A 14,939-nucleotide genomic window follows, 5' to 3' on the forward strand; every position below is an offset into this window, starting at 1 on the left:
ATTATTTTCTTCATGCTCCACTCTATTTGGGACTTCAACATCACTTGAATTTTTGTTTTTTGGACTTACCACCGGTGGTTCAGATGGTTTGGTATGTTGATGATCGCGCAGTTTGCGTGAATACACTTTTAATGGTGGCTGATCTGCTACTGGAACTATAGTGCTTTCTTTCTCTCCCCCTTGATGGTGTAGGGTAGAGATATCAGACCCAGAACCATCAACTGTATTAGGTAGAAGATTAGGTAGAGTAGCAGGTATGAGACTAGCTGGATTGCAATGATAGTCAACCTCTTTGGGGTTATTTTGGAAATATGATTGATGCTCGACAAATGAGACATCACAGGTGACAATGAATTTTCTTGTTGGAGGATGATAACATTTATATCCTTGTTGTGTTGGAGAGTATCCAATAAAGATGCACTTGAGGGCTTTAGGATCCAATTTTGACTAAGGTTGATTTTGATGTATGAAAACAGTGCAGCCAAAAATCTTAGGAGGAAGAGAGTTCAAGACTCTGGTATGATGGGGAAAGTTCTCAAGAAGGACATTCAAAGGGTGTTTGAAATTTCAGAACTTTGGAAGGAAGTCGGTTAATGAGGTAGGTTGCAGTGAGAACCTGCTTCTCCTCAATAAGTATAGGGAACTGATTTTGTAAACATCAAAGCCTTGGCTATCTCAAGGAGGTGACAGTTCTTTCGTTCTGCTACCCCATTTTGTTGAGGGTTATATGGATAAGAGCTTTGGTGAATAATACCATAATTGAGGAGGTATTGATTGAAGTCATTAGAAAAGTATTCTTGGCCATTATCAGTCCACAAGATGTGTATAGCTGATTGAAAGGCATTTTGGACCATTTGGTGAAAACTTTTGAATAAAGAGTAGGCTTCGGATTTGTCCTTCATTAGAAATACCAAGCTAACCCTAGTATGGTCATCTATGAATATAATGAACCATCTAGTGTTCGTGAGATTAGGAACCCTAGCTGGCCCCCACACACATCGCTATGAATCAAGTGAAACGGTTTTGAGGGTTTATAAAGGTGATTCGGATGAGAACTCTTAGTGTGTTTTGCAAGGATACAATTCTCACACTAAAAATGCTGAATTTTATTGCTGGAAACTGATGGGTACAAAAAAAGAAGATACTCAAAACTAGGATGACCTAATCTTTGATACCATAACACAATGTCCGAATCTGAAAAAGTAGCTAAAGAAGATTGAAAGTAAGACCTAGTTCCAGTAGAATGATCAGGACTTGAGATCTGGTAGAGCCCCCTGCTTTCCTTAGCATTGCCAATCATCTTCCCCGATGATAGGTCCTGAAAAACACAAGAAGATTGAGAAAAGATTAGTACACATCCTCTTTCTCTTGTTATTTTACTTACAAACAGCAGGTTACATGTTAAATTTGGGACATATAGAATTGATTGTAACACTAATCCAGATATGTATGCAATCCCTCTTCCCTTAGCCATAGAAGTTGTACCATCAGCCATAATTACAGCTATTCCTTGACCACTTGGTTCAAAATTAGACAAAAGTTTAAGAGAACCTGTCATATGGTATGTTGCTCCAGTATCTACAAGCCAACTGGTTGAATTGGACGTTTGAGATAATAGGGAATAGCTTGTGTTACCTGTTTTTGCTAGGGAAACAGCTTGGGGGTTTTCACTTTCTGCTTTCTATATTTTTGTTTGACTGAGCAGGTGCTATAAGGCTTCAATTTGGTTTTCAGTTAGGGCGATATTTGTTGGAGTCCCTTTTTCAGACTCAGTTGCATATGCAGCTAGACCTCCTTGCCTTTGATTCCTTGGTTTCCATCCTGTCGGCTTACCATGAATTTTCTAGCAAGTTTCCCTAGTATGATAAGGCTTGTTGCAGTGGTCACACCACTGCCTATCTTTCTAAAGTTCACCCTTAGATGCTGTAGGTTTCATCCAATAAGTGTTTAGGGCAGAATTTTGAGTATTGACCTCATAGTTTGAGTGAACAGAAGCTGATAACATAACCTTTCTCCTGCTTTCTTCACACCTTACTTCAGCAAAGACCTCATGCAGGGATGGAAACGGCTTTGTCCCGAGCAATCTTCCTCTTACTTCGTCCAATTCAAGATTCAAGCCATGAAGGAAATCGAAGATTTTCTCTTTCTCCACCATCTTGCTATACTTCCTACCATCCTCTGAACATTCCCACTTAATCTCATAAAGGAGATCCATCTCCTTCCATAAGGTTGTTAGAATGTTAAAGTATGTTGTAACCGAATTTGAACCTTGCCTGGTGGTTCGAATATTTGATCGGATTTGGAAGCTTTGGGCGGTGTTCTCTAAGTCAGAGTAAGTCTCCTGAACTACTTGCCATATCTCACTTATTGATTTGTAGAACAAATAAGTCCGTTCGGTGCTAGGCTCCTTGGAATTAATCAGCCATGCCATGATGATGGCATTCTCGACCTCCCACACACCAGAATTAGCTACATCAGAGCTGGGCTTTGGGATATCCCCTATCAGGTAGCCTTCGTGTCCCCTTCCGCGGATGACCAACAACACGGATTGGAACTACTCTCTAAAGTTGGTTCCATCCAATTTGTGTTGGGTGATTTGAAGCGAGTGACGCTCAATTGCCATTGGGTAGGTTGGAACTTAGGTGGTCTTCGTTGTGGCCGGAAGGAGATTCGAAGTTGTGCTGGCTGATAGATTTTCTACCATGTTGCGATTGGAAGCGTCTGATATGAACTAAAGTTCCAGCGCTCAGAAGGCACAGGTACTAGGCTCTGATACCATGCTGAAATTCGTATGGAATGATAACTTATTCCATCGTGTATAGCTTCACTAGTTTAAGGAAATATAAATACAATTAATCTCCTAAATAATCTCCAAGAATAACTCCTACGTATCTCCTATTTTCTAGGAATAGATTTTACAATTTTTAAATACTAATTTATAGATTAGTTTTGATAAATAATTGCTGTTAATAGCCCTTATCTAGAGCCCATCTCCTCTTTATCTTCCAACACTTTTATCGTTATTCTTTCCATAGTTGTTGTATTTTACAGATTTGTATTATTTCCTGTTTTTATTCTTTCCTTATTCTAGGATTAGAAACTTCCTAATCAGTAGAGGAAGTTCTCTATATATATATTACTCCCACAAGGGAGAATTAATCAAGGAATTCACATTTTAAATAAAGACTTTTTGACAGAAGATATCTTCAACCCAACTTGAGAGGGAGTGTTGAAATGGAAATGAGACAAATCCCTTGATTAGTGGGAATTGGCTCCAATCCCTTAATTGATGGCCTAAATTTTTAATTGATTGATTATAGTTTAGAATTAGAATAAGAATTAGAATATCCTAATTTGTTGTATCCTCCCTCTATAAGAAGAGAGGAGTCATGTTATTCATTTATGGTCAAATAGAAATTATTCTTCTCTTAGCTTATATTATTAATAAATTTATGGGGTGTTGCAATTTTAGTTTTAAAAACTTGAGGGGTCCTCATGGGAATGGGTGTCACAGTTTTAGTTTTAATAGATTTATGTGTGCGCGCATGTGTGTGTGTGTGTGTGTGTGTGTGTGAGAGAGAGAGAGAGAGAGAGAGAGAGAGGGGGGGGGGGGGGTAGAGAGAGAGTGGTCCACACATATACTGCCTTATGAATATAGAAAATTTAGAGAGAGAGAGAGAGAGTGGTCCGCACATATACTACCTCATGAATATGAAAATTTAGGCTTCCATTGGAATGGGTGGTCCACACATATACTATACCTTATGAATATGGAGAATGTAAGTTTGAGATGAACTCTTAAATTAGTCTTTTGAGGTTGGCTGTGGGTCTCTGAGATTTGGCTTAAGAGTTGGTTTGCCAGTAGGCTTTTCTGAGTTTCTTGACCTCTTCAAATTGGCAAGGGATTAGTTGGTTTCTGGATGTTATAGTTTTCCTTTTCTATCTGGTATTGTGGTATAGCCCCTACAATTCTAGTTTAACGTTCAATTCCAGGAAATTGAAGTCATGAATCATAGTTATCTTCTCTGACAAGTGACAAGCTTCAAACTCAATTGAGGATAGGGTTGGGGAAAGGCACATGTTCTGGAGTCTGATAAAAGGAGCTTTTTCCAGTTTGTATCATTCTGGGACCTTTTTGTCACAAAGTTAAACTAGGCTTTCTTTGGAAGATTTTATGGAAGTTAAAAATCCTCCCTAAGTGGCTTTTTTGTTTGAGCATTTTGACCTGTGATAATATAAGAAAACAAAGGCATATGCCAATTAAGTGGCACTTCCTCTTCCTTTGTGGGAATGGAGGAGAGATGGTAGGTTAATTTCTTTTTACCTCAGCCTCATGATATATAGCATGTTCTTCCTATTTTTGGTGGTGATGCCCAGCATGGGTGATGGACTTTCTATACTCATGGGGCTCAGCTGCCCAAGTAGGAGATAGCTTGTGCTTGGAAGACTACTCCATTTTACATTATATGGCACATCTGGAGGAAATGGAATAATAGATCGTTTGAGTGAACAGAGAGAATTTTTTGTCTAAGAGAGCCATTCTTGTTTCACTTTGTTTGTGGGTGAGATAGGACCTCATCTTCTCCCAGAGCCTTTTCCTGTCTCATTTTTTACCTTTCTTTGTTAGTGGGCTTCCAGGTGCTCTTTGTATGCTGGCCCCCTGAAGGCAGTTCTCTTCAATATGTGCCATTACTTGTCTGAAGAAAAAAGAAATGTGTACTTCATGCACCTCCTTCTTCCATATTTGTTTTTTGATTTTTTTACCTGGCTTTTAATTATTATTGAGAACATAATATATTTCTATGGTACAAGTAACTGAGCAGTTCTTTTTATCTTATATGGCTGTAGTAGACAGAACACTTTTCTGAGTGTTCTAGTTTTCCTAAAGTTGTTAGACCTCTTGTTTGACCATGAAGGACAGTTGATGAGCCAATCAAGAAAAGTAGAAATAATAATTAGCATTTTCTTATTTTGTTTATTTCCTATGTTTGTTTGTTTCCTACTTTCTTTTGTTTATCTTTTAGATAATCCTTTAGTTATTAGGTCCCATTATAATCCTAATTAGATTGGGAGTATGTTGCTTGAAATCCTAATTAAGTTATGATTATATCTATTAGTTGCGCATTTATAGTGTTTAGGTTGTAACTGAAAGTAGCCTTGATTATTGATACTGAATTTGAGGATTGATGAGTAGTTTTTTAAGTGTGTTCTTGTCTGTCTCTTGGTTCTGCATCGATTGGTATCATAGCTATCTTTCAGTTGACCATTTTGCTTCACCAATCCATCTGGAATGGCAGGGATTGTTATCTATTATTTTTCCTTTACTTTACTGTAGATGCTAAATCTGTATTACCAGAAAATGCTATTGCCTTAGCATATTACAAATTGGTCTGCACAATACATTCCTAAACATGGTGCACTTTTGTTCAAATTAGTTAATATAGCAATCCCAGTGATCCAAATATAATGTCTCTGTTTATTCTCTTAATTGTTTTTGTAGGAAGGAAAGTGATGTTATTATAAAGATTTTTATTGATATTTTAGTTTCTGCTTGGACACTGTAAAAAGTTTATCATCATGTTTAGAGGAAGAAGGTTTTGAGCAACTAATTTAAATAAACAACGTATTAGATTGTGTGTTTCATTGGATCTCTAATTAAACAACACTACACCAAGCCTAATCCCACTAGTTGGGGTGGGCTCCATGGGTTCTGACCCAATCAACTCTATGAACATTGGATCTCAAATTGTTAAAAAATAATAACAATAATTTTAGATGTCAAATTCTAATGATAACAGTGTTATTAAAGGCCCAAGGCACACTAAGGGGCACAAGCATCTTGGAGCCTGAGGCGCAAAACGAGACGTGAGCCTAGTGGAACTAGGCGCAAGTTAATAAAAAAATATAAAATAAAAATGTCATAATTGAAGAAAAATGTATAAAATAGGTCCTAATTTCTAATAATATTTTAACAAGCATGTTATAAAAAAAATATAAAATTCAACATATGCTAACTATGATATTTCCATGCCGGATCTTTTCTTCTATCAGCAGAGCTACTATCAAGATTAAGATCAATAGTGTTGGATGACATTTTAAATTTTTTATTCTTACAAGATTCACAACATGTCAACAACAATACCAGTCTAAAGACCATCTTAAGAAAAACAAAGAGATAATACTCAAATTCAAACAAGTACCAATCATCATGCAAAGTTTTAAACAAACACATAAACACTATAAGTCCACAATCAATAAATACTACAAGTCCACAATCAAGAAAATGTTTTTATTTTGAAAAATGCTTTTTTTCTAAGTTTGGAAAATTAGCGCATTATAAGGAGACATATAAGAAAATATTTTCATTTTGAAAAACTATCTCCTGGTATTTTGATACCTAATATTCATTGTTGTTAAAATGATTTTTAATGAATTTTTCAAGAAATAGTAAGTATGTATTTTGGGGGTGGTAAAATCACTAAATTCCGAGTTTGTACTAAAACCAAAATTTTATTTTCTTATTGTTATGGATTTTGATTTTTTAGATATTTTTTTTTAATCCAAATGAGGGGTACTTTCTTATTTACATTTATGTATTAAAGTAAATGGAAGGTAATATATAAATTAAAGAAAATGTGGACATTTATTTAAACTAAAGAAATGTAAATATATTGTAATGTATGCATGCTGGAACCAAGAAGAGGGGAGGCTGGAACAAAGAATGGCAGCTGGTTTCGGTGGGCAGTGGGTTGCTTGACAGATAATTTCATGAGGCACGCCTAGGCGCCTTTAACATCTATGAGCGCAAGGTTGCGCATGAGGGCCTGGGTGCGCCCATGCGCACCTAGGCAGATCTCACCCGCCTAGTTTGTTTCTAGGTGCCAAGCTTGTGCCTGGTATCAAGAGACACTGAATGATAATATCTAAAAGTTTACCCGTATCATACCATAGGCGTGCCTTTAATAACACTGAATGATAATATCTAAAAGTTTACCCGTATCATACCATATTTAAAACATGCCATATGCTACAATCTTGTTCCTAGTCCACGTATATACCAGAATGATCTGCATTCCACAAAATGTAGGTATAAACAAAGGAGAGTTCTTGTTTTATCAGTCTTCATTTTTATCTCTTAATTCATTATGTTTTTGACAATTTCTGTTATGTCTGATTCAGCTAATGAATCTTCCGTGCAATGTGATTTTATTCCATGTTACTCCTCACAGGCTTGGCAGTAGCTGCAGATCCAAATTTTAGAACATTTGAAGCTGCATACCCCTACGTTTTTCGGAAACTTCTTACTGATAATTCAGTTGCTTCAAGGCGAATTCTGCAATCGGTAAGAAATGTTTTGAGGACACCATGTGTGCCTCCATTATTTATTGGACTTTGCCATGTGTTATTATTCAGTTTTGTATTGAGTGGCTGGAAGATTAGAGGGACTCTGACATGTTTATTTAAGGTTATATGTGCAGCAGTAGCAGTTAGGTATTATAGGCTAACTGTATGTTATATTAAGTGAGGGGTAGTTAGGGAAATGTCCCAGTTATATCCCCTTTGTAATTCAGGCCCTTCTTTTGTCTATAAATAAGAGGGTGAGGGTAGTCTGCCGGCACCTGGTATTCTGATCATTCTCATTGATTTGTGAGCGAGAGCTGTATTGTGAGAGAAGGTGAGAGAAAGTATCCTTGTAATCTCATAGTGAGGGTTCTTGTATATCAGTGAGGGAAGAGGGATTGTGCGAGTAATAATCTTGTACTGTTTTCATTAAGTTTTAGTAGATTGCTCTCTCTGATTGAAGGCTGGATGTAGGACCATTCATGCAGTCTGAACCAGGATAAATTCACTGGTGTACATGTGGTTTAATTGTTCTATCTCCTTTTTCAATTCTGTGTACATGTGGTTTGATTGTTCTATCTCCTTTTTCAATTCTGTCTCTATTTTATATTCTGGTTGTAGCGTATATCAAGAAGTGTGTGTGTGTGTGTTATATTGGATCTGAAATCAGTGTTCCAGTGCTCCCAGTTTTAACAAATGTCTTTTTATGTACACGAGGTCAAGAGGTTCTTTCTTTCCCTTTCTTTTCTTATGGTTAATTTTTCTTTTAGCGGACTAGGGTTGTTTTTTTAGCGTAATCACTGAAACACTAATGGCTGGAGAATGGAATCTGAAATTTTCTTCACTTGATTATCTCGCAACTCTTACTGAAGATATCGACTTGTGGACAACCTTGCTTGGCCATCATAAAGCATGCTTGGGGTTTAATCCATTTACTTAGAAAGAAAATAATCAAAGAGAAGTAGATCTGAACACAGATTAATATATCATTAACTACCCAATTGCTTTTGCTGCTTGCTTTCTAGATATATCTTAAAGTTTAATTTCATGACTTTCTAAGATACTGGAGACCTGATATCTATGATGGTAACAACTAAGATTGTCAGGAAGACTTTACGATCATTTGATTGGAATTCCTGGTTGTTATTGACTTTTTATATTCTTGTTCAGGTTGTTCTAAATAGACAGAAGGAATTTCAATGGCGAAGGCTTGCTCTTTTCTTAAGAATAGGAGCAACCAGGTAGATTAAATAGTATCTCTCAGATTCACACTGTTACAGTAGAGCTAATATTTCTTCTATTGTTTAAGATTGAGAATCTTGTTATAATCCATTTTTCTTTTTTGTTAAATTTAAGCATGGCTTTTTTTTTTTTCCCTAAGAAAAGCCAAGAGAGAGGGTTAAACAGTGTGGGGAACTCACTTTCAAGATTTAATAGTGTATCATAAAGCTCCTACCTCTATCCGTTTATCAACAGTAACCAAACTAATATTATTTCAACCACTATAATAACAACTAAACTAATGTTATTTTGATGACAAGCTGGTGGCGCGTGACATGTCCAGCTGTGACACCCTTCTCTCGGGCATGTTTAAACTGAAAATTGGGAAAAAAAAAATCTTTTTAAAGAAATAATTAATTCAACTTCCATTGTTAAATTAATTCCGTCCCCCTTGACTCATCTAGTGAATTCACTTAACCCATTTTCATTTGATTAAATAAGTTCACACATTGATTGCTAGAGGGTCTCACCTGTAATCCATTTGAAAATATACCATTTATTCTAAAATCATGATTAAGGGTGATAATTAGAGTCTCAATCCATCTAATCGAACCCCTTAGACTGAAGAGACTCCTAGAGTCTTTCATTAATGTGGTTGTTACTCAACATCTCACGCCAAAGTCAAATCCTTAAAATATCCGAACCTTCATGGTAATTTGTGCAAGTTTTCAACAACTAGAGACTCATAAGCAAACCTTATTTAAAAATATCAACTTCAAAGGACATCATTTAACCCTTTGAAAAATTATATAAAGTCTACCATTCATAGTTTCATTCCTGCTATGACACACTTTTGTTTCGAGTAGCCATACACCGCTGGAAAGCTTATTCAATGTGATATGACATATTCAATATTCATTTGATTTTATTAAGGTTTGATCTTCTTGAACTTGACTCAAAATCAGCTAGTCTGACTGCGACTGCTTTTGCGCAATCGTTACTAAATGTCACAACCCCAAGGATAAGGTAGTAATTATGTATTATATGTAATTCTTTTGGTTGTTATACTTGCTATTACAGTAATTGTACATTTTAGTTGTATTGTAACTAAAGGGATAGGAAAGCCTATAAATAGGCCAGGTTAGTTAAATAATGGCATAGTTGAATGATAATTAACTTCTGTTTCTCTCTCAACATTTCTGATCTCTCACCCAATCCCTTATGATTCTCTCTCTTTCTCAGTTCTGTCTGCATTTCTCCCTCTATTCTTGTTGTTATCTCCCTCTCTTTCAATCTAATTCTCCTTCCAATACTCTCTGTTCTGATTTTATCTTCCCGATTCCTTCCAATTTTCCTATTCAAACCCTAGGTAAACCCTAGGAACATGACAAATGGTATCTAAGCCAACGATTCTCGACTATGATTTTGGCAATTCTTGTTCGAATTGTGAAGGCGAAGCAGAGTTAGGTGACTTTCGACTGTGATCCAAAGGCAATACCTACAGGTTGATTCTCGGTTGTGCTTCCAGAAATTTTGAGCAGTCGATCAAGGAAGTCAAAGCAGATTCAGGAGGTGCTATCAGAGTCAATCAATTTCAGGAGACTGTTTCAAAGGATTGATTCTGTAATCTATGCGATTTCAGCAAGATCTGAATAAGGCAATCTCAGCTATTACATTGGATTTAGGTGAATTAGGAAGGTGACTGCTAGAAACGGTTTCTTGAGCGATTGTTGACCATCGGTGATTGCTGATTGATCTAAACAATCCTTAGCAATTAATCCAGAGCAACCTAGCTGCATATTGAAGGTGGTTCAATGACAAATTCTATCATCTCTGATCTCAGTATTAGATCAGATCATATCACAGGAAAAAGGTTTCTGATTAGATTGATTTCCTTGAAGCAGTGGTCGAGGCGGATTCAAGGTTGTTGAATTGAGGATTAGGTGACTTTGTAAGCAGTTTCTGAGGCGAACAATGGACACTAGAATCAAGGAACAATTCGCTATCCTCAATAAAAAACTAGACAAATTTTTTATTTTGTTTTCACAGAAGTTTCAGGTTAGTATTCCATCCGAATTATTGGAATATTTTGATTCCTTAAAAAGAGAAGTTTTGGAAGGCAGTTTGCCTATTTGAAATTTTTCTACTGCAGTTGAGAATATAACTCAGGTCAGAGATGAGAGTTAAAATGAAGAGTTCAATAAACTCAAACAAGAAGGCTCTGTTACGAATTATTAGGTCAGGTTTGAGGAATTGAAGCACTAATGCTCATTTCCCATCCAACCTTAAATGAGTCTTACCTTGTATCGAGATTCATTAATGGTCTAAACAATGAGCTAAAGCCTACTATGAAAATGATGCATCTGGCCACAATAAAACAAGTGGCTGAGAAGGCTAGGCTGCAAGAATTGGCGTTGGAAGCCATTTTCAAAAAGCATGGGCTGCAGCCTACAAGTTATTCTATGAGCAGTCAGCAGATTGGAGATACTTCTAAGGCTACCAATCAAGTTTTGTGACGGTCCACATGCAGTTAAAAAAGTTTTGATGGAGTAATCCGGACTAGAACAAACCTATCTTGGCTCTAAGGAAACTGATCTTAAGGCTGATGAGAGTGGACAGTCATTCAACGAGGACTTCGACCAAAGGAAGAAGCTGGAGGTTGAGGAAAGTCATTCTTTCGCTGGAACTTCTGTTGGGAGGAAAGGTTTTGAGAAAAAAAGGTCATAAGGATATTGTTCCTTTGCCGTTGGTTCCGGAGAAAGCTGTAGAGTCCAGGGCTTTGGTTAAAGCAAGCATCAAATAGTTTATGGTGTCGGTTTTGGCAAAGAAGGAAAAATTGAAGTGGACTGAACAGAAGAATTGCCTTAAAGTTTGAAAGATGATGGAAGAGAAGGTTCCTGCCGGAACGCTTATTGTTACACCCCACTGGCATAATTTATGAACGAGGGTCAGGGAAATTATTGGAATTATTAGAGAAGAGAGCCTGGACATAGAGATCGTTGAGGCATACATTTTATATTTGCAGGAAAGGCAAATGGAAAGGAACGTAAGAGAAAAGAGGAGAAGGCTTAGAAGGAGAACGACAGAAAGGAAAAAGAGAATACGAATGAACCAGATAGTAAAGGCAGGAATTGGATGAAGAAATAAGTTGTTGCTATAAGTTCTTGGGGACAAGAACTCTCTCAAGAAAATGGGAAATTGTCATGACCCCAAAGATAGGGTAGTAATTATGTTTTATATGTAATTCTTTTGGTTGTTATACTTGCTGTTATAGTAGTTGTACATTTCAGTTATATTGTAATTGAAAGGATAGGAAAGCCTATAAACGGGCCAAGTTAGTTAGAGAATGGCATAGTTGACTAAAAATTGACTTCTGATTCTCTCTCCCTATCCCTCTGATTCTCTCTCTTTCTCTGTTCTGTCTGCCTTTCTCTCTATTCTTGCTGTTATCTCCCTCTCTTTTAGTCTAATTCTCCCTTCAATTCTCTCTGTTTTGATTCTATCTTCCTGCTTCCTTTCAATTTTCCTATTCAAACGCTAGGTAAACCCTAGGAACATGACACTAAAATAGGCATATCTTTTTCTACAAAAACCAAACTGATTTGAAACCAAGTTTGGTAAAAAAACTAAACTTCCTTGTCCAGCACCCAAAATTTTCTTTTAATTTAAAACATTATCTTTGGCTCCTTGGAAGCTGTGAAAACAAACTGGTTCATAGCAGTGTTTTGTTTTAGACTGTTCGAACAGGCTAATCTGGAGATTTGGATACCTCCAGGACTACCAGGCCTGAATCCACGCCTTCAGTGTTGGTGGTGCTCAAGTTCTCATTAGACGTGAGGGTGGGCATGTTGCAGCAACTAATATGAGCCAGACTATATGGCCAATTTAGGATCAAAGAAAAAGAGGAATGCAACTCATGTACATTCAGAAAGCTCAAAGGGACATCCAGAAAGACTCAAAAGAAGAGGCATACCTTGCAAAGGAGCACAGATTGGATCAAAAAAGGAAAGATGCCCTAGGTTTTGCACATGGGTTCTGAGAAATTGAACAACCAGCAGCTTTGCATGTAACAGATGTGAGGAGGCTCTTAATCATGAGTAATAGACACTCAAAGGCTTGATATTGAGCAATGAAACAAAACAGAGAAGGCCTCATCTGCCTTCTGCATGAACAGTAATGGCAGATTTCAATCTAGCAATCAGACATTCGAACCTCATCAAATCAAGATGGGGCTTCAGGATTTCCAGGTTGCTGGAAGGAGGTGCCCCAGCTCTTGTCGTCAGATGGCTGCCGTCAATAAGGTGACATCATGCTGGCATCAGCATGACATCATTTTTTGGGGGCAAAAAATGGATAAGGTAGAAAAAAAGGGCTGTTGCTCTGATACGAAGTTGAAAATAAGTACAAAGAGTATAGAGGAGAGTATGATGAAGAAAAGGTTGTAGGTTGTTTTTCTCCCACTCTATACCCCATATTTATACTATTATTTGGAATAGGAAAGGTTACCACAGGATCAATTACATCACACAATATAGCAATCAATCAATCAATTAAAGATTGCAGCTATCAATCAATCAGTCATCCCAGATTTGTAGCTATCAACAAATATATATATATATATATACACATTCCACAGTTATATGTTATATATACTATTAACACGATTTGAACACAAAATCAAGGAATGCCTAGACCTGCCTAAGCCATTTGAAGCATGTAATATATATGTGTGTGTTATATACAGACCACAAGTATTTGTTATATACATCTACAACACCCATTGTCTTGAAAATCAAAGAATGTCCAAGCCATTCAAAGCATGTGAAAGCTACATAATTATTGAACATAATCGGTTCCTATGGAATGGAACCTGAAACCAACAATTGAGTTTGTGGAAATCAAACTCCTTACTTGAATTTTCGAGAAAGGAATAATATATACAGCATTACTATACTATCTTCTCCTAAATTCTAGCTGATAATGTTATCTCTTCCTATCATCTAGCAGATGGAATACACAATTATTTGAAGTTATTTACAAGATAATGTACAAAATCCTATTCCTACAATTTGTCCAGATTTTAGGAGGTTTATCCCTTTTGTTCTTCTTCTCTATCTTGATGCAACAACCCATATCTTCATTAGACTCCTCTTTTGTTTCATACAGAAAGACTCCTTAGAGTCTTAGGACTCTCCAACACCCCCTCTCAAGCTAAGGAATAGATATCTTTCATTCCTAGCTTGCTAATCAAAGTCTCAAAACCAGGTCTTGACATGGCTTTTGTTAGTATATTTTCCATCTGCTCTGCTGTAGGAATATAAATCAGCTTTATACCTCCTTTCCCGATTTCCCTTTGGATGAAATTCCGGTCAATCCTGACATGCTTCATTCTATCATGTTGTACCGGGTTATTAACAATGCATATGGCTGATTTACTATCACTGTACAGCGTTATTGGTTGAGTTAGAGGCATTTGTAGGTCCTCCATTAACCTTACCAACCAAATAAGCTCGCATATACCTTGGGCTATTGCCCTGAATTCTCTTCTGCACTGCTTCTTGCCACCACTAATTGTTTTTGCTTCATTAGATTTCCCCATAATTTAGTACAAAACCCAGATGTTGACCGACTATCCATAACTGATCCAGCCCAATTTGCATCGGAGAATCATCAGCCCCTCTTTCATCACTCTTTTGAAATAATAGTCCCTTACCAGGAGTTCCTTTTAAATATCTCAAAACGTGGTATATTGCTGCCATATGTTGTTGAGTAGGAGCATGCATAAATTGGCTCACAATGCTAACTGCATAGGCTATATCTGGCCAGGTTAGAGAGAGATAAATCAACTTCCCAACTAGCTTTTGATACCTCTCTTTATCTACTAATAAATCATCATCCTTTTTCACATATTTCCAATTTCTTTCTAGAGGTGTATATCTCGATTTACAACCCAACATTCCTATTTCCTTTAAAAGATCAAGAGTATATTTTCGTTGGGAGATCACAATACCTAGTTTGCTCCTTGCCACTTCCATTCCAAGGAAGTACTTCATTGTTCCCAAATTCTTTGACTTCAAATTCATCCTTCAACTTCTGTTTTAGGGCTGCAATCTCAAGAGTATCATCTCCTGTAATAATTATATCATCTACATATACAATCAAAACACATTTCTTTCCATTAGTAGCGTGTTTAATAAAGAGGGTATGATCAGCCTCACCTTGTTTATATCCAAACTTAGTGAGAGTAGAGTTGAATTTCTTGAACTATGCCCTTGGAGACTATTTTAATCCATAGAGAGATCTATGTAGTTTGCACACTTTTCCATTTCCCTCTTCTTTCTCAAATCCGGGTGGAACCCTCATATATACCTCTTCTT

The 14,939-nt window shown here is 36.8% G+C and overlaps 1 protein-coding gene across 2 annotated transcripts in view; it reads left to right on the forward strand.

Moving 5' to 3' along the window:
* The window catches only part of LOC127806070 (uncharacterized), an 88,644-nt gene that overhangs the window by 57,071 nt on the left and 16,634 nt on the right, over nucleotides 1-14,939 (forward strand). For both annotated transcript variants that reach the window (XM_052343063.1, XM_052343062.1), the window contains exons 13-14: nucleotides 7,230-7,342; nucleotides 8,512-8,582. In XM_052343063.1, the coding sequence (XP_052199023.1) occupies nucleotides 7,230-7,342; nucleotides 8,512-8,582 (184 nt within the window). The remainder of the gene's footprint in view (nucleotides 1-7,229; nucleotides 7,343-8,511; nucleotides 8,583-14,939) is intronic.

This window comes from Diospyros lotus, chromosome 7, assembly GCF_014633365.1.
Source record: "Diospyros lotus cultivar Yz01 chromosome 7, ASM1463336v1, whole genome shotgun sequence".
In the NCBI taxonomy this organism is placed as follows: domain Eukaryota; kingdom Viridiplantae; phylum Streptophyta; class Magnoliopsida; order Ericales; family Ebenaceae; genus Diospyros; species Diospyros lotus.